The 27,850-nt window shown below is 48.7% G+C and overlaps 1 protein-coding gene across 1 annotated transcript; it reads left to right on the top strand.

Moving 5' to 3' along the window:
• The first annotated feature begins 849 nt into the window (after positions 1-849).
• On the top strand, positions 850-21,374 carry RNF4 (ring finger protein 4). The gene is made up of 7 exons (XM_032135567.2): positions 850-933; positions 5,177-5,291; positions 8,792-8,871; positions 19,379-19,388; positions 19,861-20,020; positions 20,454-20,502; positions 21,039-21,374. The coding sequence occupies exons 1-7, from the start codon at positions 850-852 to the stop codon at positions 21,186-21,188; spliced, it is 648 nt and encodes a 215-aa protein (XP_031991458.1). The 3' UTR covers positions 21,189-21,374.
• Positions 21,375-27,850: the final 6,476 nt, after the last annotated feature.

Here is a 27,850-nt window from a genome sequence, read left to right as displayed (position 1 = left end):
GTGGGACTACAGGCGCCCGCCACCACGCCCGGCTAATTTTTTGTATTTTTTTTTTTTAGTAGAGACGGGGTTTCACCGTGGTCTCGATCTCCTGACCTCGTGATCCGCCCGCCTCGGCCTCCCAAAGTGCTGGGATTACAAGCGTGAGCCACCGCGCCCAGCCCTGTTTAGAGCATTTATCACATCTGTGAGGCAGCTCTGGTTTGGTGTAATTCAGGTGTCTCCTGGAACCCCTTGAGCTCTAGAGGAGATTACCTGCAGGTCCCCCTGTCCCAGTTTATTCCCTGCTGACAGAGTTCTCACAGCAAGGTTGTTCAAATGATTTAAACTCAAGACATGTGTTGTCTGAGATCCTGAATTCCTTGTCAGACCAGATGTGAAATAGCCTGCTGATTTCTTCCAGTGCTCCAGAAGTGCCGTGAATGGTATGGGAAGATGGATGGTGGGGACAGGTGAGGCTGAACAAACAGCTGTCAGAGGGAACAGTGATGGAAATGCTGGTCACACCCTCTGAGCCTTTTGGGTCCTCACCCTCTTCTGTTACTTCCTGGCCGCCATTGTGCTCCAGGGCCCACTTTTGATGGTAACACACAAAAAAGCCCGCTTCTTTGACCTCCCACCTTGGTGTTTCACCTGCAGGTTACCACGTAGCTCACCTACAGGGAAACAGGTGCTCTAAGCCTTACCCCATCTCTGCTTAGGCCAGATCAGAACAGGCAAAACAATGTAGCCTTTTGTGCGTGCGTGTGTGTGTGTGTGTGTGTGTGTGTGTGTGTGTGTGTGTGTGAAGAAATTGGTTAAAATTCCTGAAAGTTATGGTGTGGTTATAGCTTATGTGGTTGTGATTGGATGGTCAGTTTTCACCAAAAGCTATGGACCTCTGAGGGCCCTGCTAGTAAAAAGGAAGAGAGTTATGACCAGAATTACGGGAAGGTGAGAGGGGAGAGCTCTGCAGATATTCCTGGATTTAATGAGCCTGTCTTGAGTGGTGCAGGGAAGCTACTTGGGAGGAGGAGGCTCAGAGATAGCAGAGTGGGAGGGTGAAGAATATCCTCAGGAAGGAGGTGACATTTGAGTGGGTTCTGGAAAGCTGTGCAGGAATTGGCCAAGTGAAGAAAGGGAGGGATGGGCACTCCAGGCAGGGAAAAAGCTCTGGTTAAAGGCATGGAGGGGTCGATAGAGCAGGCAGGAAAGAGGATTCCTGAGGTTAGGGAGGGGTGGGGACATTGCTATAATTATCCATGAGGGGAGATTTGGGGTCCAGGACCCATGGCTGCTTTCTTGGCTCCCTCAGTGGGGCCCAGAAACCACACAGGTAGCTGTGGGATATGCAGGTCTGCTTAGCAGTGTCTAGTAAGAAAGACTTGATCTGCTACAGGCTGGGCATGGTGGATCACAAGGTTAGGAGTTCGAGACCAGCCTGGCCAACATGGTGAAACCCCGTCTCCACTAAAAATACAAAAAAATTAGCTAGGCACGGTGGCGGGTGCCTGTAATCCCAGCTACTCGAGAGGCTGAGGCAGGAGAATCGCTTGAACCCGGGAGGCAGAGGTTGCAGTGAGCCGAGATCGTGCCACTGCACTCCAGCCTGGGCGACGGAGCGAGACTCCGTCAAAAAACAAAAAAAGACTTGGTTGGCTACAAGGGAAGGAGGCTATACAAGGACAAAGGACATTGTCAAAGAGAATGGGGTAAATATTTTCATTTTTTTTTTATTATTATTATTATTATTATTTTGAGACAGAGTCTTGCTGTGTCACCCAGGCTGGAGTGCAGTGGGTGCAATATTCTCTCACTGCAACGTCTGCCGCCCGGGTTCAAGCGATTCTCCTGCCTCAGCCTCCCTAGTAGCTGGGACTTCAGGTGCGTGCCTCCATGCCCAGCTGCTTTTCGTGTTATTAGTAGAGACGGGGTTTCAGCATCTTGACCAGGCTGGTCTTGAACTCCTGACCTTGTGATCCACGAGAATGGGGTAAATATTGAAGAGTCCCAAGTGTTTGAAATGCTTGTTTTCCGGTGCTGTAAAGAAATAACATTTCAACATAAATTTAATGTTTTTAGCAAGGCCATTTTTATACTTTCTGCAGAAAGGGTACACTCACCAGTAGTTTTGCCATGAGAGTACATTGAATAAAGGAGACAGGGTTATTTATAACTTGAAGTGTTTACCCTACTGCTGTGTCCGGTTTTTATTGGCTGGAATGGGACCTCACATTCTGTATTTGTCACAATTGGCAACTTAGAACTGTTTTTTTTTTTTTTGAGACAGAGTCTCACTGTGTCACCCAGGCTGGAGTGCAGTGGCACGATCTTGGGCTCACTGCAAGCTCCACCTCCTGGGTTCACACCATTCTCCTGCCGCATCCTCCCGAGTAGCTGGGACTACAGGTGCCCGCCACCACGCCAGGCTAATTTTTTTTGTATTTTTTAGTAGAGACAGGGTTTCACCATGTTAGCCAGGATGGTCTCGATCTTCTGACCTTGTGATCTGCCCACCTCAGCCCCCCTCCCAAAGTGCTGGGATTACAGGCGTGAGCCACCACACCTGGCCAGAACTTTTTAAAAGAGGCAAAGGCAGAGGAGAATAAAGGAAGGAGGAAGTAACTTGTGGAATGCTGAAAAAGTTAAAAATAACCTTTAAATAAGGAAGAGGAACAGGCTATGATCTAAGGCTTGCTTGGACTAATACAAGCATGCCAGGGTAAATATTTAGGCTAAATTGTGGGAGCTAGGCCGGGTGCGGTGGCTCACGCCTGTAATCCTAGCACTTCGGCACTTTGGGAGGCCGAGGCAGGCGGATCACAAGGTCAGGAGATCGAGACCATCCTGGCTAACACAGTGAAACCCCGTTTCTACTAAAAATACAAAAATTAGCCGGGCATGGTGGCGGGCGCCTCTAGTCCCAGCTGCTAGGGAGGCTGAGGCAGGAGAATGGCATGAACCCGGGAGGCAGAGCTTGCAGTGAGCCGAGATCCCGCCACTGCACTCCAGTCTGGGCGACAGAGCAAGACTCCGTGTCATTTAAAAAAAAAAAAAAATTGTGGGAGCTAAGAATATAAAGTACATTGATTTCTTTATTATGGCTAGCAGATATTTAAGAATGTTAGTACAGGTCTTTGAATAAATTTTGCTTTTAAGAGAAGTTAGTATTTATTTCTAAATAGATAGGGAGGAAAGTCTTTGAAGAGGAACCTCTACTTTACTTTTTACATAAGTAACCTGGTGGCTGCTGGGGAAACCCTTAAAACACTGGGCAGTAGAACTCCCCTGAGGTTAGTGTCAGCTCCCTTGAGGCCAAGAGCAGCTGTTCACTTGGGAGTTTTGGCTGCTGTCGCTTGGCCTCTGGGCCCTCCTGGGGCTGGTTCTGTGCTCCTTAGTCCGTGGGAAGTTACTAGACCCAGCTTCATTTCCAAAACATCTCAAGCTGCCATTTGATAAGAGTAGCATTGGAACACAGAATTAGGCTTATCCCTGTGGCCTAGTGAGGGCTTGGCCAGGTGATGGGTGTTCCTGGATCTTATATGAATCTCACCTGCAATATCTGGTCCTTTCAGAGTTTCCTGGGACAGACTGACCCTAGTAAGGCTAAGGAATTGGGATAGTAGTAGCATCCTCCGTCTCTGCGCAGTACTTTACATACATGATCTCATTTACACCTTATAACAGCTCTGCAAAGCTGGTACTGGTGAGGAACTTGAGACTTAGTAGTGCAGTACTTGTCCCAGGTCGTCCAGTGCGAAGGATAGCAGGACACGGCACGGGGAGGAGAGCACAGAAACACCAGTGGGAATAACAAGGTGACAGGCTCTGTTGGGAGCTCTCTTTTTTTTTTGGTGAGATGGAGATTTACTCTTGTTGCCCAGGCTGGAGTGCAATGGCACAATCTTGGCTCACTGCATCCTCCGCCTCCCAGGTTCAAGCGATTCGCCTGCCTCAGCCTCCCAAGTAGCTGGGATTACAGGCATGTGCCACCACACCCGGCTAATTTTGTATTTTTAGTAGAGACAGGGTTTCACCGGGTTGCCCAGGCTGATCTCGAACTCCTGACCTCAGGTGATCCGCCCGCCTCTGCGTCCCAAAGTGCTGGGATTACAGGCGTGAGCCACTGTGCCTGGCCAGCTCTGTCTCTTGATTAAGGTGGAGGATATTCTCAGCTCGTCTTTTGGGACCAGCCAGACCAGAAATGTGGAGCATATTGGCAAACCAGCAGCCCAAGGATTTGGAAGAAAGGCTGGTCAGAGTGTCAGTTGCATATCAACCAGCTGAGAGCCTGAACTTTCCGGAAGACATGGCTCTTGGGTAGCTACTGGAAGCAGGCTTAAAACAGCTTTGGTTCTTTGAGTTCTTTGTGGGGGCTGATTGTCTGGTGTAAATCACAGTTGATAGTACCCTGAAAGGTTCAAGGCCACATTTCCCAGGGGAAGATAATCTTTCCACAATGTATAGAAACTCAGAAAACTCCAAGTTCTTTAGAAAGGCTGAAGACAAAGTCAAGGAAGAGAAATTGATAACTTTTGGTTAAAGGGAAGGGTTTCCAGCCTTTTGGCCAGGGCATCCACTACCAAGTCCAAATCCTGACTTGGCCTCAGGCTTTTGTAAAGGGATATATCGTGTGTGTCCCTTTTTGACCTGCTGATAGTTTTTTTTGAGATGGAGTCTCGCACTGTCACCCAGGCTAGCGTACAGTGACGCGATATCGCCTCACTGCAACCTCTGCCTCCCAGGTTCAACTGATTCTCCTGCCTCAGCCTCCGGAGTAGCTGGGATTACAGGTGCCTGCCACCACGCCCAGCTAACTTTTTGTATTTTTAGTAGTGATGGGGTTTCACCATGTTGGCCAGGCTGACCTTGAGCTCCTGACCTCATGATTTACCCACCTCAGCCTCCCAAAGTGCTGGGATTACAGGCGTGAGCCACCATGCCCAGCTGACCTGCTGATAGTTTGATAAAACAGAAGTTTTACTTTCTAGAATTTCTACTCATTGTATGTTTTGGATGGTTTCTCTCTCTGTAAGCATTCAGTACTCTTGAATCTCAAGTTTTGAAAGGAGCCCTAACTTCAAGTCTACTCTCTGACCTCTTAATGAAGTGAACCGTTTCTATTGCCCTTTTAGTTCTTCCTGAGACCCTGACATTCTGGTGTTCATGTGACTATTCTTTCCCCCTTGTTACTCAGAGAAAGCGTCGTGGTGGAGCAATAAATTCTAGACAAGCCCAGAAGCGAACTCGGGAAGCAACCACCACCCCCGAGATTTCCTTGGAAGCAGAACCCATAGAACTCGTGGAAACTGGTAAGATTGCCAGGGACACTACAACTGTGGGGTGTTAAAGTGGAGAGAGAACACAGTACCAGGGTGAGCTAGTAGAAGGTGCTTTCAGTGTCTATAGAAGGCCTATGCAGTCTCATACTCACCATTTACAACTCAAAGCTTCACAGATTCTGAAATAGCCTCTCAACTGGGCTAACTGTTCAACTCTGGTAATGTACAGCAGTGGGGTAGGACCCATTTAAAAAAAAAAAAATCTCTAGTGCAAATGAGATGGCCTACCTTTTCTATTTGAAACTGCATCCTCAGTTTGCTTGACCTTGTAAAGTACTTCGCTTCCCTCTTCTGTTTTTCATTAAGACACGAAATAACCTCGGAAGGTAAACTTGTCCACAGAGTTCCCTGTGTTGGAGCTTGGTGTAGGCAGAGGCCATATTGGATTTCCGCTTTCTGCTTGCTCCAGAAGTGATTGATGGCTGGCCTAAGTCTCTTTGCTCTGCATATATTGTTTTTATAACTAGGATACCTGCAAACTGGCATTTATTTTTATTTATTTTTTTTTTTGAGATGGAGTGTTGCTCTGTCGCCCAAGCTGGAGTGTAGTGCTGCAATCTCGGCTCACCGCAAGCTCCATGTCCTGGGTTCACACCATTCTCCTGCCTCAGCCTCCCGAGTAGCTGGGACTACAAGCGCCCGCCACCACACCCGGCTAATTTTTTGTATTTTTAGTAGAGACAGGGTTTCACCGTGTTAGCCAGGATGGTCTCGATCTCCTGACCTTGTGATCTGCCTGTCTCGGCCTCCCGAAGTGCTGGGATTACAAGCGTGAGCCACCGCGCCCAGCCATGCAGACTGGCATTTTAAACAACTCAGTGCAAGATAAATTTCATGGGCCCCGCAGGAGAAGTGAAGTTCTCTATGTGGTCTCTGAGTTTCACTTCTACAAATGAGTTCTTGAAAGCCTTGACTTGAGGCTAGGATCCTGGCTCTAGACCAAAAAGGAACCAACTGCTTTCCATCATGGCACTTGTCATCCTCTAGGCAGTCTTACCCCTGTGTGTGCTTAGCGTTGCCCGTTAGAGCACTGTTTTGTTTTTGTTTCTGTTTGAGACAGTTTCGCTCTGTCACCCAGGTTGGAGTGCAGTCACATGATCTCGGCTCACTGCAACCTCTGCCTCCCAGGTTTAAGCAAGTCTCCTGCCTCAGCTTCCCAAGTAGCTGGGATCACAGGCGCCCACCACCACGCCCGGCTAATTTTTTTTGTATTTTTAGTAGAGACGGAGTTTCACCGTGTCAATCAGGCTGGTCTCAAACTCCTGACCTCAGATTATCCACCTTCCTTGGCCTCCCAAAGTGCTGGGATTACAGGCGTGAGCCACCGCTCCCAGCCTAGAGCACTGTTTTTGTAAAAGCCCAGAATTGTGTTCACCAGAAAGAGAATGGTTCAATAAATTGTTGTATATCAGTATATGGACTGTTGGGCAGCCCTTCTTTTTAATAAAGAATGCAGTAATTTTATATAAATTATATCGGTATATCTAAGATTATCATGGTTTTTATTCTTGTGAAACTTTATGATACAAGAAAATAAAACAGGCCAGCCAGATTGCTTGAGCCCAGGAGTTCCAGAGCAGCCTGGACAACATAGAGAGACCCTGTCTCTATAATTAAAAAAATTAGCCAAGTGTGGGAGGCTGAGGTAGGAGGATCACTTGAGCCTGGAACATTGGGGCTGCAGTGAGCCGTGATCATGCCACTGCACTCTAGCCTGGGCAACAGCAAGACCCCACCTAAAAAATAAAGAAGTTACGTTGGGTTGGGCACTGTGGCTCGTGCCTGTAATCCCAGCCCTTTGGGAGGCCGAGGCGTGCAGATCACCTGAGGTCAGGAGTTCGAGACCAGCCTGGCCAACATGGCGAAACCCTGTCTCTACTAAAAATACAAAAATTAGACGGGCGTGGTGGCGGGCGCCTGTAATCCCAGCTACTTGGGAGGTTACTGCAGGAGAATCGCTTGAACCTGGGAGATGGAGGTTGCAGTGAGCCAAGATCGTGCCACTGCACTCCTGCTTGGATGACAGAGCGAGACTCCGTCTCAAAAAAAAAAATGTTAAATGCATTACAAGACACTTTCCCCAAATATTAGACTAATACTATTTCTAAGAAAACTTCATTTAGTGTTTCGTTGTTGTTGTTTGTTTTTGAGATGGAGTTTTGCTCTTGTTGCCCAGGCTGGGGTGCATTGGCGTGATCTCTGCATCCGGGGTTCAAGTGATTCTCCTGCCTCAGCGTCCTGAGTAGCTGGGATTACAGGCATGTGCCACCACGCTTGGCTAATTTTGTATTTTTAGTAGAAACGGAGTTTTTCCGTGTTGGTCAGGCTAGTCTCGAACTCTCAACCTCAGGTGATCCGCCCACCTCCCAAAGTGCTGGGATTACAGGTGTGAGCCACTGCACCTGGCCCATTTAGTGCTTAATATTAATAGTAATCAGAAATAAAAATGGTTGTGCATCATTTTTTACTTTATATAGATGGAAGTTGTACATTAACTGGTCCATGTCCTTCTTACCTCCTGTGCTCACGTAGACATCACAGTATACCCTAAGGGCTGAAAGGCAAGCTTCACAACAGATGCAACCCATTTTGTATGTTGAGGTTCTAGGGATCAGTATATATCACCGTTATTCTCCATCCAACTAGGGAGACAAACTTGAGAGATAAATGGAAATTTAAAGTTTGTCCTTGGCCGGGCACGGTGGCTCACGCCTGTAATCCCAACACTTTGGGAGACTGAAGCGGGTGGATCACGAGGTCAGGAGTTCAAGACCAGCCTGGCCAAGATGGTGAAACCCCATCTCTACTAAAAATACAAAAAAAATTAGCCAGGCGTGCTGCCAGGCGCCTGTAATCCGAACTACTCGGGAGGCTGAGACAGAATTGCTTGAACCTGGGAGGCGGAGGTTGCAGTGAGCCAAGATCGCACCACTGCACTCCAGCCTTGGCGACAGAGCGAGACTCTGTCTCAAAAAAAAAAAAAAAAAAAAAAAAAATTTGCTCTAAATTAACCGATGAAGTTACTAAGCTAAGCCTGACTTTTGGTCCTTGGGCCAAGTGAGAGTGGTCAACTTCTCCTGCTGGGAGGAGCAGAGGTTTCAGGCTGGTCCATCCCAAAGAGAAAGGCCTGGGGCTGGGCATGCACGGTGCCTTCTCCCAGATGGGGCACAGAGGCATAGCCGTGTGGAAGTGGGATGCCGTGGAATAGAGGTATGCACATGCGCACACATACATAACCCCCCAGGTACATTTGTAAAAGTCATACCTCCCCACTCAGAGCAGAATTCTGGAAGGGTGTTTACTGGCTTTCCCTCCTGAGGGAGGTGCTGGTCCTGGTGCTCTTTGCAGTGTGTACTTCAGGATTGTTTTAGTTTGGGGTAAGCCTATATTACATTAGCAGTCATACTAAAGTGTAGAGGGATGCAACCTTACTTTCTTCTTAATGCTTGTTGAAATACTTTCTTTTGAAGCTGGAGATGAAATTGTGGACCTCACTTGTGAATCTTTAGAGCCTGTGGTGGTTGATCTGACTCACAATGACTCTGTTGTGGTAAGTGTCGGAGTGTGAGAGTCGGCTGTTTCTTGGGTGTGGGTGGGTCCCTGGCCAGTGCCAGCATCTGACAGCCTTGGTCACAGACTCCAAGTCAAGGTTACAGCTTATGCTAAGGAAGTTCATGCATCTTGTGGAATTGAGCTTTTAGAAAGAAAATAAACAGTAACAATAATAATAATAAAGAAGTTCATGCATTCAGTGACAAGAGCCCAAAATGAAAAATGTTTCTGGAAAATCATTTGTTATAGCCTTGTTGCCTATAGAGTAGGTCTGTGTAACCTGACCTTGCCACACCTGGGCACGAAAGTGGTTTGGGGAGAATCTCAAGGCCCCCACATCTGTCTTCAGTCCCTGATTCCACAGTTTACACCAGCTGTGTGACCTTGGGCATGTGACTTAGCCTCATTCACTTTCCATGAAATGGGGACAGGTCACTCATGTCAGTAGGGCATGGTGTAAGAGATCTTAGAAGAGATGCCGTGTTTGAGTGCCTGACACCTAGAATGGTGCCCAGTCACTGTGAGTTTATGCCGTCCCAGCTGAAAGGAAAGGGAATGTTGGCTCAGCACTGCCAGTGGGAAATCTCTCAAGTTCCAAAAGCGCCTGCTGCTTAGCATGTCCTCAGGGGATGCAGGCTCCCTGCATTGCCACCTGATGCCTGCTGCGTCCTGATGCCAGGGAGGCTGGAGTCCAGGAGGCTGCCTGTGTCCCTGTCTCATGGCACCGGTTACAGACTGCAGGGGATGTGTGTGTGCGTGTCCTACCTGCCAGGAGGGAGGCCTTCTCTGGTCAGAGGACACATGGAGAAGCTATTTTTGATAGATCTGTTTCATGGTGCATGCAGGTCTGGGAATCTGGTCAGCATCTTAAGGGCAGGTTTGCCTCTGTAAGATGCCACTTGAGCGTTTTCTGACAGTGTGCTCGGAACGCAGGTCAGGGGTGGGGGCGGTGGCACACTTGGCAGCATTGGCAGTGGGGTGGTAAGTGCTGCTGAGGATGACTGTGGCTTGTGGGGGCTGCTAGTAGCTGAGTCTTCACCTTGGCCCTGGGCTCACTGGTGTTGGGGTTATCCTGTTTGGCTGATGCCTGGGTATGTGAACAGGGACACCCCATAGGTATTGCTTCTTAGCTGTGCTGAGAACTTCAGAATAGGGTTGTACTGAGAAGTTTCAAGACTTCAATGCAAAGAAAAGGGCAGGGATGGAAAACCATCTGAGATAAGCAGCGGTGGGTTTAGTTGCAGGTGGTCCCTGCTGAGGTCTCATTAGTGTGTTTTCTGAGGTACATACACACATAAGACTTTGCTTATCGTCCCTTTGTACTCCATGGAGTTCTGGAAAGATAACTAATTTGGTATGTTAGCTGACAGCTACAGCACCGTCACTGATTTTTTTCCCTCTTTCTTTTTCCCAGCTGACACCTTGGTTTCACCAGTTGTTCATTAAAGCTGGAAAGTGGTGTCTGCAGAAGTTTTTGTTTTTTTTTTTTTCTTGAATACTCAGTGTCCACCACAGTCTTCTTGGCCTTCTGTCTGCCAGACTCTGAGGAGAGAGCTAGGATTCTGACTGCAAGAAAACAATGATTGATTGGCTCTTGTTGGCTGACAAACCAACATCATTTCCCATCTTGTGTTTTCTTTTGCTTTAGAAACAGGGTCTCAGGCTGGGCGCAGTGGCTCATGCCTGTAATCCCAGCACTTTGGGAGGCCGAGGTGAGTGGACCACGAGGTCAGGAGTTTGAGATCAGCCTGGCCAACATGGTGAAACCCCGTCTCTACTAAAAATACAAAAATTATGGCAGACTCCTGTAGTCCCAGCTACTCAGGAGGCTGAGGCAGGAGAATCGCTTGAACCCAGGAATCAGAGGTTGCAGTGAGCCGAGATTACGCCACTGCACTCCAGCCCGGGTGACAGAGTGAGACTCCGTCTCAAAAACAACAACAACCACAAAAAAAAAAAAAAAAAAAAAAGAAAAAGAAAAAAATACAAAAATTAGCCAGACATGATGATGCATACCTGTAATCCAAGCCACTCGGGAGGCTAAGGCAGGAGAATTGCTTGAACCCAGAAGACAGAGGTTGCAGTGAGCCAAGATCGTGCCACTGCACTCCAGCCTGGGCGACAGAGCAAGACTCTGTCTCAAAAAAAAAAAAAACAGGGTCTCACTCTGTTGCCCAGGCTAGAGAGCAATGGCATGATCATACCTTACTGCAGCCTCCAACCCCGGAGTTTAAGTGATTCTCCCACATTATCCTCCGGAGTAGCTGAGGCTACAGGTGCATGCCACCATACCCTAGTAAATTTGGGTGGGGTGGTGGTGGTGATTTTTTAATATTTTTGTAGAGACCCAGGCTGGTCTTGAACTCCTGGGCTCAAGCAGTCACCCACCTCAGCCTCCCAAAGCACTAGGATTACAGGCGTGAGCCACCACACTGGCCAGCTTTGTTTTGTTTTGATGACTAAGCTGCTCTTGCTACAAGGGCTTCCTCTCTGAACTTCCCTACCTTCCTTCTCTTCCCTGGGCTAGGGCTCCATGTTGGCAGTCCTACTCCCAATTAACCTGGGGCTGCCTGGTTAACCTTTATAAGATCTGCAGTCATTGGGAGACCCAGGGACCAGGAATATTGGCGTTGAGGGAGCTGCCCTGGAAAATGGATGGGTGGCCAGAGGGAGAGCTGACAGGTAAAAGGGAGGCGCTCCTGACTTGGGAAGCAGGAGTCCTAGGTTCTGGTCTCAGATCTATGGGTCATTTTGATCAGTGGATTTATCTCACACTCCTCAGTGTTCTCAGCCACAAAATAATTGTTTTGGACTTGATAGCTCTTGCTAATCATTCTCTACTTGTTTTTGATTTTAATAAGTCCAAATGCCAGTTTATGAATTTACACTGAGACATATACTTGAGTTTGGAATTCTGCCTCTGAGCAAATCTGTTTGGGAGGCCTCTAATGCTATTTATTCACTGAGGATAAGGGGCATCTATAGATGGATCATGTGTTCAGGGTGACCCTAGACTCCACCTGCAGGAGAGTATAAAATGGATAAATGTATTCATTCTGGAAGTGGGGTAACCTTCCTTACCAGTTCCACCAGGACCTGTCGAATAGTTTGAGTGCACTCCTTTAGCTGCAGTAGCTCTGTACCTGTAAGATAGGAATCCCTGGATACCAGGATCCAGAGGTAGCCGTCAGAACATCAGGGAACCCTCTAAATTTTGTGCCTGTGGTCCCAGCTACTGGGGAGGCTGCGCAAGGAGGATCACTTGAGCTCAGGAGTTCAAGGCAAGCCTGGGCAACATAGTGAGACCCTGTCTTCTTCAAAAAAGAAAAAAAGACTGGAAACTTTGCATGCAGGTGTGCACATTCTTCCAACTTCGAAGGAATTCAAAGCCCTTGAAAAATGAAGGGAAATGAAAGATGCAGTGAGAGACTTTGTTCCTCTCGTTTGATTAGTTTCCCTCAAAATGAACTTTCATTTTTGGCATTGCATAGCCTAGAAAAAGCATCACCGCTGTGTCCCGAGGTGTGAGTGTCTTTGATTTTTACTGGATAAATGCCAGACTGTTTTCTAAAGAGAGAGCAGTTCACATTCATGCCATTGTTTGAGGTTCTCTGCATTCCCATGGCCACTTTTAATTTTAGCCATTCCGATGCTTGTCCAGTGGTGTCTCGTTGTGGTTTTAATTTGTGCTTTTTGATTACAAATGGGATCAAACACCTTTTCATGTTAATTTTTCTCTTTTGTGAAGTGCCTGTTTAAAACTTTTTTGTTTTATAGCTTTTTTTTTTTTTTTTTTTTTTGAGATGGAGTCTCACTGTCACCCAGGCTGGAGTGCAGTGGCGCGATCTCAGTTCACTCAGTTCACCTCCGCCTCCCGGGTTCAAGCGATTCTCCTGCCTCAGCCTATTGAGTAGCTGGGATTACAGGCACGCGCCACAATGCCAGGCTAATTTTTTGTATTTTTAGTAGAGATGGGGTTTCACCATGTTGCCCAGGCTGTTCTTGAACTCCTGACCTCAGGTGATCCACTCACCTTGGCCTCCCAAAGTGCTGGGATTATAGACAGGAGCCACTGCACCTGGCTGTTGTATAGCTTTTTTTTTTTCCATATATAAACTTTTTTCGTCATAAACAGGACTTTTCGCTTTAGCATCTATCTCATCCCAGTAGCTTTTCCAGAACTGCCGTCTTCACCACAAAGCTCTTTACGTTTTCTCAATGCACACCTGAGTGTTTTTAGCATTTTAACTTTTCTAGCAGAGACATCATGGAGGGGATAAATAGATTTGTAGGCCCTTCTGTGTCTTTTCCAGTGCTGTCTGGAATAATTTTCTCCACCACTTCTTTCAAGTTATTTGTCTGCTTTTTTTTTTTTTTTTTTTTTGAGACAGAATCTCGCTCTATCGCCCAGGCTGGAGTGCAGTGGCGCAATCTCAGCTCACTGCAAGCTCTGCCTTCTGGGTTCACACCATTCTCCTGCCTCAGCCTCCCGAGTAGCTGGGACTACAGGCGCCCGCCACCACACCCAGCTAATTTTTTGTATTTTTAGTAGAGATGGAGTTTCACCGTGTTAGCCCGGATGGTCTTGATCTCCCGACCTCGTGATCCACCCACCTCAGCTCCCAAAGTGCTGGGATTACAGGCATGAGCCACTGTGCCCGGCCTTGTCTGCATCTCTTGGGTCATGATTTCCATCATCTTAGACCTGTTGGTGCTGAGATTTTCTCTAACCATTGGTAGTCTTCTAGACATCAACATGAGCTTCAATCATGGTCTGCCTTTTTTTTTTTTTTTTTTTTTTTTGAGACGGTGTCTCGCTGTCAGTCAGGCTAGAATGCAGTGGCGTGATCTCAGCTCACTGCAGCCTCCGCCTCCTGGGTTCAATTATCCTGCCTCAGCCTTCCGAGTAGCTGGGACTGTAAGCATGCACCACCACGCCCAGCTAATTTTTGTATTTTTTGTTGAGACAGGATTTCGCCATGTTGTCCAGGCTGGTCTCGAACTCCTGACCTCAAGTGATCCGCCCGGGTAGTCTGCCATTTTTAAATCACAGAACACATTTTGTCATGGGTAAGACCCATGCATGGAAGCTGGGCAGTTTTTGCCCTGAACATCTTGAACAGTCAACTTGAGTTTTCTGCAAATCAGCAAGCCTTCAGACATGACCCTTGAGGCCATCAGATACAATTTTGGTTCCTTGAGTCCTATAAACTTTTTAAATAGTTGAAGAAATGAACTAGAACAAAGCAAACCAATAGTTGTTTTCTTCCCCACCTGCCCCCGAGACAGTCTCACTCTGTTGCCCAGGCTGGTGTGCAGTGGCACAATCTTGGCTCACTGTAACCTCCATCTCCAGGGTGCCAGCGATTCCCATGTCTCATCCTCCTGAGTAGCTGGGATTACAGGTGCATGCCACCACCAGCTAATTTTTGTATTTTTAGTAGAGACAGAGTTTCGCCATGTTGACCAGGCTGGTCTCAAACTCCTGGCCTCAAGTGATATACCTGACTCAGCCTCCCAAGGTGCTAGGATTACAGATGGGAGCCACCATGCCCGGCCTCCTTGGTTGCCTTTTAACAGCAAATAATCTTTTTTTTTTTTTTTTCCATTTTGTGTGCCTTCTCCAAATTTGTTGATTTTTTTTTTCTTCTTTTTTTTTTTCCTTTGAAACAGGGTCTCACTTTGTTATCCAGGCTGGAGTGCAGTGGTGCCATCACGGCTCACTGCAGCCTGTACCTCCTGGGCTCAATTGAGCTTCCTGCCTCAGCCTCCTAAGTAGCTGGGACTGTAGGGGTGTGCCACCATCCCTGGCTGATTTTTTATATTTTTTTGTAGAGACAAGGTCTTACTATGTTGCCCAGGGTGGTCTCAAACTCCTGAGCTCAAGCGATCCTCCCACCTTGGTCTCCCAAAGTGCTGGGATTATAGTTGTGAGCCACTGAGCCTGGCCTTGGGTCACTTTTCATGAGCATTTTCAGTATGCCAGTCTCTACTCAGGCTAGAAGCAGTGCAGTGGTAGAAAAGAGACTGGCACCTCTCTTTAAGGAATCGAGATTTTTTAAGAGGGAGGTTATTAAAAATGTTACTTAGGCTGTTTTTCTTAAATTTCCAAAGATTGTCTCTTAGTAAGGTTGATTTTTCTGGAATTTTTTTTGGTCTGTTTCTATAATGTACTAATAAGTCACGCTATTTGTGTTTGATTCTGTATCCTGCCTGGTTTTCCATTTATGAGACTCTGTAGAAAGGATATTTGATAAAGGCTTTTCTGGAAGGAAAAGAAGCGGTGGGGGAGGGGAGGGGAGGACCCTGTAGATCTCTGGGTGTAAAGGACACAGGAGGCACACCGTTGGAATAAGTGAGCCAGCCCAATTCCATAGAAAGGAAGAAAGATGAGCTCAGAAAAGCCCAAACATCATATCCAGGAATTAGCCAAGATGAGTTGGCTGCTCAACTAGAATGTGATTGTCTGCACCAGTCTTCCCGACTCTCCTGCCAGTGCTCCAAGTAACAGGCATCGGTAACTGCATGATGTGTGTAGCTGTTGGACATTGAGTAGCCTTTTGTGTGCACAGTGCTTGGAGATGGCTGTTTTTCCAGTGGAGCAATGTGCAGTGCTGTGAGCTGTAAAGTTGTCTAAAGCAAGTGTGTCTCGGTGCTCTTGGCTGGGTGAACATTCCTAGAAATGCCATGCGCCAGCCTGAGTGCACGGGACCCAGTGATTCCTCTACTTGCTTCTTTCATGAGGAGGTGTTCTGAGGCTCACCTGTGCTTTTAGAAGCACAAAGGGGCTTCGAGTGACCAATCAGATGTGCTTGCTGCAGTTCCACTCGTCTCCAAATGCTCTGACCCATGGACTGTTCTCCATAGTTGAGAAGAAGCTAGAGTGAAATAAAATGCATGAGTGAGTGAATCTTTTTTTTCTTTTCTCTTTTTGAGACAGGATCTTGCTCTGTTGCCCAGGCTGGAAGGCAGGGGCCCGATCTCAGCTCACTGTAGCCTCAACCTCTTGCCTCAGCCCCAGGAGTACTGGGACTACAGGCACGCACTGCCATGCCCAGCTTATTTTTTGTATTGATGGGGTCTCACCATGTTGCCCAGGATGGTCTCGACCTCCTGAGCTCAAGCGATTCAGCCCGCCTTGGCCTCCCAGGGTGCTGGGATTGCAGGTATGGGACGCCATGCCCAGCCCAGGAAGTGTGAATTTCTGATCTTGGGCTAGCTTACCACAGTACTAATTAAACTATTCAGTTCAGGGAATTAGTTAATTGTTGTTATTTCAGTTTTGGTTTTTCACTTATCTTAAAAGCCTCTCAAATAGATTAGAGGCCCCAGAGCTTGTGTTACCTCTATCTCTCTCTCAACTCATCCGGTAGGCGTTTATGAAGCGCTGGTACTCTTCCCTCTGCACCCATCTTCTGTGCTGGGCAAGCACTGAGCCACCTGCAGGGCCATAGCTGTGAGTTAGGTTCATTACAGAGTTCTTGAGATGTCTACAGGGGTTCTGGAATTTGATGTCACTCGGCCACTGGGTGGAAGGAACACCAGTGATCAATACTGTATTGTCCACCAGCTGAGAGGCCAGGCTGTAGTGTTTGGTTTTGTTTTGTTTTTTTGGTTTTGTTTTGTTTTTGAGACGGAGTTTCACTCTTGTTGCCCAGGCTAGAGTGCAATGGTGCAATCTCAGCTCACCACAACCTCTGCCTCCCAGGTTCAAGTGAGTCTTCTGCCTCAGCCTCTCGAGTAGCTGGGATTACAGACATGAGCCACCACATGCCTGGCTAATTTTGTTCTTAGTAGAGGCGGGGTTTCTCCACGTTGGTCAGGCTGGTCTCAAACTCCCCACCTCAGGTGATCTGCCTGCCTTGGCCTCCCAGAGTGCGGGGATTACAGGCATGAGCCACTCAGCCAGGCTTTTTTTTTTTTTTTTTTTTTGACAGTTTCACTGTTGTCGCCTAGGCTGGAGTGCAATGGCGTGATCTCGGCTCACTGCAGCCTCCACTTCCCGGGCCCAAGTGATTCTCCTGCCTCAGCCTCCCAAGTAGCTGGGATTACAGGCGCCCACCACCACACCCGGCTAATTTTTGTAGTTTTAGTAGAGACAGTGTTTCACCATGTTGGCCAGGCTGGTCTCAAACTCCCGACCTCAGGTGTTCTGCCTGCCTCTGCTTCCCAAAGTGCTGGGATTACAGGCGTGAGCCACCAGGCCCAGGCTTTTCTTTTTTTCTTTTTGAGACAGTTTCGCTATTGTTGTCTAGGCTGGAGTGCAATGGTGCGACCTCGGCTCACTGCCTCCTCCACCTCCCGGGTTCAAGTGATTCTCCTGCCTCAGCCTCCCAAGTAGCTGGGACTACAGCCACGCACCACCACACCCAGCTAATTTTTGTAGTTTTAGTAGAGACGGGGTTTCACCGTGTTGGCCACGCTGGCCTCGAACTCCTGACCACTCCTCGAGTGATCCGCCCGTCTCGGCCTCCCAAAGTGCTGGGATTCCAGGTGTGAGCCACCGCACCCGGCCCGTGGTGCCATTCTTATACTGAAGACTCATCTGTAAGCTGTTTTTCTCTCATTGAGAGTGGGGACAGCCAGAATTGTTACCAGTGAGGAAACACTCTGGCCACCCTGTTCTTATGCACCCCAGTAGTTGTGTGTGTATCACCTGCTGCTTGCCAGCAGCTCCTGGGCTCAGTGCTCAGGACAGGCTCAGTTTGGCACCATCCAGAGGCAAGCTGGGTATGACTCACAGGAGACCATAAAGACTCAGTACCCACAGTGTCATGGCTGGGGCACTGGGAATATCATACCTTTTCCAGGTGTCCACACTTAATTAGTGGGTCGTCTTGGCAGAGGGTGGGGGCATGTTGGAACTGTAGAAAGCTGGCGTCATTTCTAGCCACGGAAGAATTTGCTTCTGCTCCCAGCTAAACCCAAGGCTTTCCCCAAGGGCCAGCGCTGTTACTAGAGCCTCGTTTTCTAGATTTCATGCGGACAGTATATTGTGCCGGCCCTGGTAAGTTTGGTCCTGATGGTGAGGTTGACTGATGTCCCCAGATTTCCCTTTTCACCGTCTGCAGTCTCCTCTAAGAGGAAAGGGGAGCACTTTTCAGTGGTTCCACGTGTGTGGATTATATTCTGATCCGCAAATCAAAGACCTTTATACTCAGTCCTACATTCTTCCTGCATGGCCATTTGTGTATGTCAGGATGCCATTTGGGAAACAAAATCCACTCTAATTATTCCTAAGCTTAGTGGATTTTAACATGGAAGGAGAAGCCTAAATCAGCAGTCTCCGGGCTGGGTCTCCAGGAATAACTCTTGACCTCGAAGCATTGACCCACCTAGGGAGCTGCTATGTCTGCTCCACGAAGAAGGTCTGGAGGCGAGATCCACCCCCTGCACTCATATCTTTGGGTTCGAGTAGACAGTACTGCAGACCCTTTCTAGGGAGGAGAGGCTGGGCTCAAGACACAGCAGCCTCTGCCAGAACTGTTTCTTCATGATGCAGCTGTGCCCGCCAGTGCCAACACCCTCAGCAGCTCAAATCGGCCTCCACCCCCTGCCCTGCCAGCAGCATGAGTGTGTCTGTTTGAGGGAACTCGGTTCACGTCCAGGATCCTGGCTGCACAGGAGTCAGAGTAGAGGATTAGAGCTTCTTGTCACTGTAGGGACAGGGAGGGTGAGGTGAGCAGTAGGGCTTTGGCGGTGAGAACTTTCCTGAAGCAGTCCCTCCTACGTGCTGAGCAAGAGGGAAAGGGCGTTCCACTGGCCCCCCTAGATGGGTAAGAGCACTTGGCCAGAAGGCGGGAGGAGCCAAGTTTGAAACTGTTGGAGCAGAAATTGTCTAGATGTAAGTTCTGAGCTGGCAGGTGAGAGGCTTGTCAGGTTCTTAGGCCCCCAGGACACAGGATTGGATTGTGTTCAATCCTTGGTATGTGTCACACGCATTGGTCATGCATAGCCTGCTTTTCTCTGTTAGTTATTTGTAACAACCTACTGAGCAATGCAAATCCTCCTCCACATGAAAGCTCCACCTTGGCAGTGGCCTACATTGGCTGTGTCAGCTTGAGAGAGCATCATGACCCTAGTGCTGTCTGAATGTTCACTGCCTCATGTAACCCTCACAACAGCACAGTCAGATGTGGGCTCTGGTGACTCTGTTTTTCAGAAGAGAAAGCTGCAGCCCCCAGATAGTAAGTAAGGTCCCCAGGTCTTGCAGCCAGCACATGGTGTGGCTATGGCTGTGTTCACGCTCCCAGAGACTCCACTAAACAGCCAGCAGGGAGAGACACAGCACATCAGCTGGGAGGTGGAGTGACCTGGGAAGTGGGCTTGACTGACTGGGAGAGGTGCACAGATCCTCTGTGGGTGGGAGGAGGGTGGGGCCTCTGCTGCTCACCAGAGGCTTCCACAGAGGGTGTCACACGTCAGAAAAAAGAAATGCCTTCATTTATCACTTATATCAAGCTGACTGCTTCTTTCTCTTTTGTTTTTCTCCCTCTTTTTACAAGATTGTTGACGGTGAGTGGTTTCCTTTCCTTTATCACTGGGTTTGGAGAGGAAACTGGCATAGGTGAGAGCCGCGGTGCTGCAGGTCTTGCCAGACCATCCCCAAGGGCTTGGAGCACTCCAAGCAGGAAGATGCCTTTGCAGATGCTGTGGTCAGATCCGCATAGCCAATCCCCCTTGTGCCTGCTGAAGAAACTTCACCACTATCACTGAGCACTGAGCTATAGTCCTTTCTTGTGGCCTACCAGATTTTGGAGAAGGCTGGTAGCTCACAGCAGGGGTTGGGGCGTTTTTCCTGGGAAGATACGATAGTGGCCTCCAGAGCTGGGCAGAACCTTCTGGGTTATTGCTGAGCATGGCAGCAGTTTCTCTCTGGGGGTCCCAGGCAGGGAAGGAAGAGGGTCTTAAGAGGCGTCAGGATGGGAGTGGTGAGGATGGTAAGAGTAGAGAGCCTCCAACCTGAAAATGTGACCTCTTACCTTAGAAAGAAGAAGACCAAGGAGGAATGCTAGGAGGCTGCCCCAGGACCATGCTGACAGCTGCGTGGTGAGCAGTGACGACGAGGAGTTGTCCAGGGACAGAGACGTGTATGTGACGACCCACACTCCCAGAAACGCCAGGGATGAGGGCACTACAGGCCTCAGGTACCAACGTGCCCCCAGCTCTGCTGCCGCCATGCTAGGGTGTGGGGCCAGGGCATAGGAATACTTTTCAGCAAATCTGTGAGCCCTTGGCCCTGGAAGGGCTTGACCAAGCCTCTACCCAGCATCTGGATACAGTGGGAACTGGGTCCAGAACTGAGTCCAGCTATTCCCACTGTAACCAGAGTATGCCGAGCGCTGACAGAGTGGGCGCAGACAGTCCCAGTGGACCCAGACGGGGATCTTGGGGGAGGGCAGGGTGACTCAGGTTGTCTGCACCTTCTCATGCTCACCCTGCCACACGCCTTGGGGCAGTTGGCTTTCCTGAAAGTCTCTCAGATGCCTATGCTAAGGCAGAGTCAGAGAAGGCCACTCCCATGACAGGGTATAATGTTTGCGTTGACTGAAAAACTAACGTGAAGCACTGTGCTCTTAGGCCCTCGGGTACTGTCAGTTGTCCTATCTGCATGGACGGATACTCAGAGGTAGGTAAACCAAGCTGTATCTTCGCTGCTTCTGGTTTCTAAACTTCCTTGAAAGAATTGGATGAGACAGGATCTTCTCCCTTGGTGGGACTGGACACCCCTACTCAGTCATGCCTGGGCCGTCACTTGTTGCAGATCTGCCTGTGAGGGGAGAATGTGCCAGTTTCTCCTTGGACCCTATAACTTTCACCTTCAGCCCCTGTACTCTTGTATGCCCTGAGCTTCCGGGTGCAAATGCGTCCTTTTTTGTCCCCCATCCTGGCTCCAACTGGAAGCTGCTAGTGTGTACTGGGATCCCTCGTAACCCTCTTGGGCTGTCACACTGCTAAGATGCCATGGCCCCTGCCCTCCTGCTCTCCAGCTGAGAGAGAGCACAGCAGGCACAGTTAGCTCTCCAGACCCCTTCCCTGTGGCAGCCTGGCCCTTGCTTTCCTTTAATTAGTCATCTTAGGCATAGATGGGTGGGATTCTCTGGGGACCATGGCTGCTCTAGGACAAGGGCAAACTCGGAGGCTCTTCTTTTTAATGCTTTCTAGATCGTGCAGAATGGACGTCTCATCGTTTCCACAGAATGCGGCCATGTCTTCTGTAGCCAGTGCCTCCGTGATTCCCTGAAGAATGCTAATACTTGCCCAACTTGTCGGAAAAAGATCAACCACAAACGATACCACCCCATTTATATATGAAGTATTCAGAGCTGCCCAGGAGAGACGGATGGACAGCCAGCCAGGTTCTCCAGTGGTATCTGCCTCCATTTTCCTGAGCTCAAAAAGACTGTTTGGAAACCAACGTCTGATATGTAAACTGCTCTTTTGTTTCCAACCCCTTCCTTTTGTTATCTCCAGTTTGATGCTAGAGTGGGAGAAAGGGAGTCAGGCACATTGGGAATCGTGGTTCCAGTCTGGTTGCAGAATCTGCACATTTGCCAAGAAATTTTCCCTGTTTGGAAAGTTTGCCCCAGCTTTCCCGGGCACACCACCTTTTGTCCCAAGTGTCTGCCGGTCGACCAATCTGCCTGCCACACATTGACCAAGCCAGACCTGGTTCACCCAGCTCGAGGATCCCAGGTACAGGAGTGGCCCCTTGAGGCCCTGAAAAGACCAATCACTGGACTTCTTCCCTTGAGAGTCAGAGGTCACCCGTGATTCTGCCTGCACCTTATCATTGATCTGCAGTGATTTCTGCAAATCAAGAGAAACTGCAGGGCAATCCCCTGTTTCCTAAGAACGAAAAAGTGCAATAAAGGCCATTCGTTACCTACTTTTCAGCAGCCCACAAGATGTAGCACTATTAGCATCCCCTTCAGAGGCTTAATGTTGCCTGTGGAGCAGTGCCCATCCCAGCCCGTTTCTGCCCACCAGTTGTTCTCAGGAACCTTACCCATGCTCCAGCATCCTTCACCTGGCACAGGACATGCAAGATAAATAGGGCAGGCACGTGTTTGGGTGTCCTCTCTGATAAAATCCATCCTGTGTTTGCCACACTCCCTCCAGTCCTCAGTTCCTCAGTTCCCACTGCCTAACGCCTGCCCCCGCATAGATACTGAGAGGTGGTGGCAGTAATTGTGGCCTTATCAGCCGCTCAGTTCCAGGCTTTTGCCCAGGTCACTGTTGCTCCATGTTTCGGAGAACCTGGCCCACCTGACTTGGCTTTCTCATCCTTCCCAACCCAGCGCCGTTTATTTCAGAAGCTCCTCTGGCCACTGGGCTTGGATGCTTTGGGCTTCTGACTGCTCCATAGGTTTTGATTGGTGAAACGGGGGCCCAGATAACAACCTCTCCTTCACTCCACAGGTAGGCAGGAGCCTCACGTTCGCTCAGGGGCAGCAAAGTGGCCCAAGCCGCCCCTGACAGCACAGGGCCTGGGGGTGGCTAACGAGAGAGGCCTTATAGTGCCAGCCTGCCTCCTCTTCCGCTGTCCTCCTTCCTCAGAGGGCTTCACGCCAAACAAACGGCCTTTTCGTGTGAAACATCTTCAGGGTGGGAAAGGGGCCACTTCTGGCTTTGTTAGCAATAACTGACCTTCAGTTTACCCTTCTGAAGGAGCAGGGACTCAGCACAGAATTCACTTTAGACGGGGCTGAAGGAGTGTCCCTCCTCTGTGTGAAAAGAAAATTGTTTTATTCTTCATTCTGACTTTATAACTGTTTGGCTCACTTCCAGTTAGTTTGAATGAAAATAATAATTTTCTACTTGGAGTTGAAGAGGGCAGAATCCTCAGCTCTCATCATTGTGATGTGTAGCGTGTCTGCCCTCTGACTGGACATCATTGCCATTAACTTTCTTCTGGGCATCACGGGAATGTCACGATGCCCGGACTTGGAGCAAGGCAACCTTGGAGTCAGTCCACTAATAAAATATGGTAACACCCATTTTAAAATTTGTTTAAGTTTTATCCTTAAAGACAACTTCAGTGGTTATATAAAAGTTGTGTTACTTCGTCCTAAATTAAATTGATAAAAAGATTTAAAAATGTGTTTTGTTTCTACTATTCAGAAACTGCAAACTAGGGAAAGGTTGGTATGAAAAAATGTCTTTCCTTTTTTCAATGTACATAGTTCAACTCTTTCTTTGTTACATTTAAACTATATCCATGGATATCAGTCTGCTCTGGACTCCTCTGCTAGTGTTAAGATGGAAATAAAACCATTAATTTGAACCAAATATCTTTTACACATTCATTTGCTCTTTGGAATTGGAATCAGTTTCCCCCCTTTTTGCCAAGGTGCGGGGTTCTTATCTGCCTCACGTTGAGTGTATTTTGCATTGGTGTGTGTTCAGGAAGTTTCCATGTCCTAAGTCCAGCAAGCATGTGAGAGGCTGTTCTTGGAGCACAGCCACAAGCCCAAGCCCTGGAGTCCCTAAGAGAGCAGAGTCTACTCTGAGAGGCAAGGTTGACCGAGGAGCTGTCTGCTCAGCTCGGCCAGTCTCTCAGAGGTGCTGGGGGTGCTGTTCTGAGTGGGACAGACTGAGATTGCCCTGGAAACCTTGCACTGCAGTGCCCCCCTTTGCCCCTGGCCATCTAGATACAAAATTTGCCCTCTGAGTGGGAGTGCATGGATATGCCAGCCACTGCCACAGGCGAGCAGTGCCAGCAAAGCCACAAGGAGGGAATGGGCTTGGCAGTGTGGCCAAGCTCTCCCTTTGCCTCTGCCCTCTGTACCTATCCAGCTGTCCCCAGGGACTAGAAAGGCTAACATGCTGGCTGCCTGGGTCCCAAAGGCCTACCATCCAGTGCAGTTTGCTTACCATGCTCCTGGCACTGCACTTTTGGCTCTGTGGGCAGTGAGACGACATCATGGAACATGTTTACAGAGGATACAGTCCCCCAGGCCAGTGGAAAATTGAAACTGATTGAGGGTGAGGTACGGGAAACCAGGAGATCCGGCAGGAAGAAGTTGAACCTGTCCAGAAAGCTCTCTGAATAGGGCTGCTAAGTTGCCATCCTCAAGGTCCAGAAAGCTCTCTAGGGAAAGAGGAGAGGAAAGAATTCCAGAGACCTCAGGCCAGGCCTGTGAAAGTTAGAGAAAGACCTTCTTGCTGGCATACAGTAGGGTCTGCAGGCCCCCTGATACCTAAAGGCATTGGACCAGACACTTCTGGTGGCTACCCAGGGGAGGCAGGGAGCAGTGTATCCCTGAGACTGGTACTGCTGGAGTGCTTCTGATCCTGGAAAGGAGGGAGCCCCCAAGGCTGACTCAAAAGATGTCGGTATTAACTTTTTTGGGGGGCTGGGGGTTGTTTTGTTTTGGCAGCGTAGAAACAATTGATTTTTGTGTATTGTGTATCCAGAGTCCTTGCTATTTTTTTTTTTTTTTCTAAGATGGAGTCTGGCTCTGTCACCCAGGCTGGAGTACAGTGGGTCGATCTCAGCTCACTGCAACCTCTGCCTCCCGGGTTCAAGCGATTCTCTTGCCTCAGCCACCCAAGCAGCTGGGATTACAGGGACACGTCACCATGTCCAGCTAATTTTTGTAGTTTTAGCAGACACGGGGTTTCACCATGTTGGCCAGGCTGGTGTCAAACTCCTGATCTCAAGTGATCAGTGTGCCTCAGCCTCCCAAAGTGTTGGGATTAGAGGCGTGAGTCACCACTCCCGGCCCCAACTCTACTTTTTTTGTCTTTTCTTCTATTTTTGTAAAGATGGGGTTCTCACCATGTTGCCCAGCCTGGTCTTTAACTCCTCGCCTCAGGCAATACTCTTACCTCAGCCTCCCAAAGGTGCTGGAATTAAAGGTGTGAGCCACCCCGCCCAGCCTAGCCTAGTACATTATTATTACACACAAATGGTGTTGGTGGACACCTTTATGTTTTAGTGTTTCATCAAGAAAGATGTTTGCTGTAGGTTCTTGTTAGATGACTGTCAGGTGAGGGAGGTTCTTTTTCCTACCATGAGGTAAGCATTTGTGGGTTTTTTGTTTTTTTTTTTGAGATGGGGTTTCACTCTTATTGTGCAGACAGGAGTGCAATGGTGCAATCTCTGCTCACTGCAGTCTCCACCTCCTGGGTTCAAACAATTCTCCAGCCTCAGCCTCCCAAGTAGCCAGGATTACAGGCGTGCCACCACCATGCCCGGCTAATTTTTGTATTTTTAGTAGAGATGGGATTTTACCATGTTAGCCAGGCTGCCCTCGAGCTCCTGACCTCAGGTGATCCGCCCGCCTCGGCCTCCTCAAAGTGCTAGGATTACAGACATGAGCCATCACACCTAGCGACATTTGTCTTCGATTTCTGTTTTGTTTTTTGTTGTTGTTGTTTTTTTTAACGAGACAGATTCTTGCCGTCTCCAAGGCTGGAGTGCAGTGGCACGATCTCGGCTCACTGCAGCCTCCACCTCGGGGTTCAAGCGATTCTCCTGCCTCAGCCTCCTGAGTAGCTAGGCACGCACCACCACGCCCAGCTAGTTTTTGTATTTTTAGTAGAGACAGAGTTTCTCTATTTTTTGTTTTTGGTCACAAGTGAATGTTCAATCTTACCAGTCCTTTTTCTGCTTCTATTGAGACAAGATTTGTTTGCCTCTCTAATCAGTTAATGTATTGTGTAACATAGTTTATGTTGTTTAACTACAGGGATATGTTTGTTTTTTTTTTTTTCCAGAGACAGATTCTCACTCTGTCGCCCAGGCTGGAGTGCAGTGGCATGATCTCACCTCACTGCAACCTTCACCTCCCATGTTCAAGCGATTCTCCTGCCTCAGCCTCCAGAGTATACCTAGGATTACAGGTGTGCACCACCATGCCCAGCTAATTTTTTCTGTTTCTAGTAGAGACAGAGTTTCACCATGTTGGCCAGGCTGGTCTCGAACTCCTGACTGCAAGTGATCCACCCACCTCAGCCTGCCAAAGTGCTGGGATTACAAGCGTGAGCCACTGCGCCCCACCTTACAGGGATATGTTCTGAGAAATGTGTTGTTAGGCTGGGCGCTGTGGCTCATGCCTGTAGTCCCAGCTACTCGGGAGGCTGAGGCAGGAGAATAGCTTGAACCCGGGAGGCGGAGCTTGCAGTGAGCCGAGATTGCGCCACTGCACTCCAGCCTGGGCGACAGAGCGAGACTCCGTCTCAAAAAAAAAAAAAAAAAAAAAAAAAACCTGTGCATGTTACTGTACTGAATACTGAAGGCAGTTGTAACACGATGGTAAGTATTTGTGTATCTAAACATAGAAAAGGTACAGAAAAGGCAGGGCGTGGTGGCTCATGCCTGTATTCCCAGCACTTTGGGAGGCCGAGGCAGGCAGATCACCTGAGGTCAGGAGTTCGAGACCAGCCTGACCAACATAGAGAAACCCTGTTTCTACTAAAAATACAAAATTAGCCAGGCATGGTGGCACATGCCTGTAATCCCAGCTACTCAAGAGGTTGAGGCAGGAGAATCGCCTGAATCTAGGAGGCAGAGGTTGCAGTGAGCCGACATCGTGCCACTGCACTCCAGCCTGGGTGACAGAGACTCCATCTAAACAAAAAAAGAGAAAAAATGGAGGCTGAGTGCAGGGGCTCACGCCTGTAGTCCCAACACTTTGAGAGGCAGATGTGGGAGGATGGCTTGAGCTCAGGAGTTCGAGACCAGCCTGAGCCACATAGTGAGACCCTGTCTCTATTATATTATTATTATTTTTTTTTTAATTAATTAATTTATTTTTTTTGAGATGGAGTCTCACTCTGTCGCCCAGGCTGGAGTGCAGTGGCACGATCTCGGCTCACTGCAAGCTCCGCCTCCCGGGCTCAAGCTATTCTCCTGCCTCAGCCTCCTGAGTAGCTGGGACTACAGGCACCCGCCACCACACCCAGCTAATTTTTTGTATTTTTCGTAGAGACAGGGTTTCACCGTGTTAGCCAGGATGGTCTCGATCTCCTGACCTCGTGATCCACCCGTCTTGGCCTCCCAAAGTGCTGGGATTACAGGCATGAGCCACTGCGCCCGGCCATGTCTCTATTATTTTAAAAAAATAACAAAAACAAAAACCACGTACATTAGCCTAAGTCTACACAGGGTTGGGATCATCATCATCACTGTCTTCCACCTCCTCCTCTTGTCCCACCAGAAGGTCTATAGGGCCAATAACACGTGGAGCTCTCATCTGCAGTGACAGTGCCTCTGGAATGCCTCCTGAAAAACCTGTGAGATTGTTTTCCATTTGACTTCTTTTTGTTGTTGTTGATGGAACAGCGTCTTGCTTTGTCACCTGTGCTGGAGTGTGGTGGCACAATCATGGCTCATTGTCATTGCAGCTTTGACCTCCCGGGCTCAAGTGGTCCTCCCACCCCAGCCTCTCAGGTAGCTGGGACTACAGGCACCAGGCCTAGCTAGTTTTGTTTATATTTTACAGAGGCAAGGTCTCACTATGTTGCCCACGCTGGTCTCAAAGCAATCCTCCTGTCTTGGCCTCCCCAAAGTGCTGAAACTACAGGTGTGAGCCACTGTGCCAAGCCTAACCGTTTTGCTTTGTTTGTTTGTTTGTTTGTTTTGTTTTGTTTTTTAATAATAGAAGGACAGCCGAGCTCAGTGGCTCACTCCTGTAATCCCAGCACTTTGGGAGGCTGAGGCAGGTGGATTACCTGAGTTCAGGAGTTTGAGACCAGCCTGGCCAACACGGTGAAACCCCATCTCTACTGAAAATACAAAAATTAGCCAGGTGTGGTGGTGCACACCTGTAATCCCAGCTACTCGGGAGGCTGACGCAGGAGAATAGCTTGAACCCGGGAGGCAGGGGTTGCAGTGAGCCAAGATCACACCACTGCACTCCAGCCTGGAGGACAAGAGCGAAACCCCATCTCAAAAAGTAACAACAACAACAATAATAGAAGGACTACAGTCTTAAAATAGAATGAATATATAAGCTAATAATAGAAGG

This window comes from Hylobates moloch, unplaced genomic scaffold (genome assembly GCF_009828535.3).
Source record: "Hylobates moloch isolate HMO894 unplaced genomic scaffold, HMol_V3 SCAFFOLD_17, whole genome shotgun sequence".
In the NCBI taxonomy this organism is placed as follows: domain Eukaryota; kingdom Metazoa; phylum Chordata; class Mammalia; order Primates; family Hylobatidae; genus Hylobates; species Hylobates moloch.
This window is presented reverse-complemented; position numbering and strand designations above follow the sequence as displayed.

What these genes read in the sequence shown, in the direction of transcription:
- RNF4 (XM_032135567.2), top strand. Translation starts at nt 850, where the DNA reads ATGGTCAGTTTTCACCAAAAGCTATGGACCTCTGAGGGCCCTGCTAGT. An exon ending in CATAGAACTCGTGGAAACTG is followed by an intron (nt 5,292 to 8,791) that starts GTAAGATTGCCA and finishes TTTCTTTTGAAG; the next exon opens with CTGGAGATGAAATTGTGGAC. An exon ending in GAGGGCACTACAGGCCTCAG is followed by an intron (nt 20,021 to 20,453) that starts GTACCAACGTGC and finishes CTGTGCTCTTAG; the next exon opens with GCCCTCGGGTACTGTCAGTT.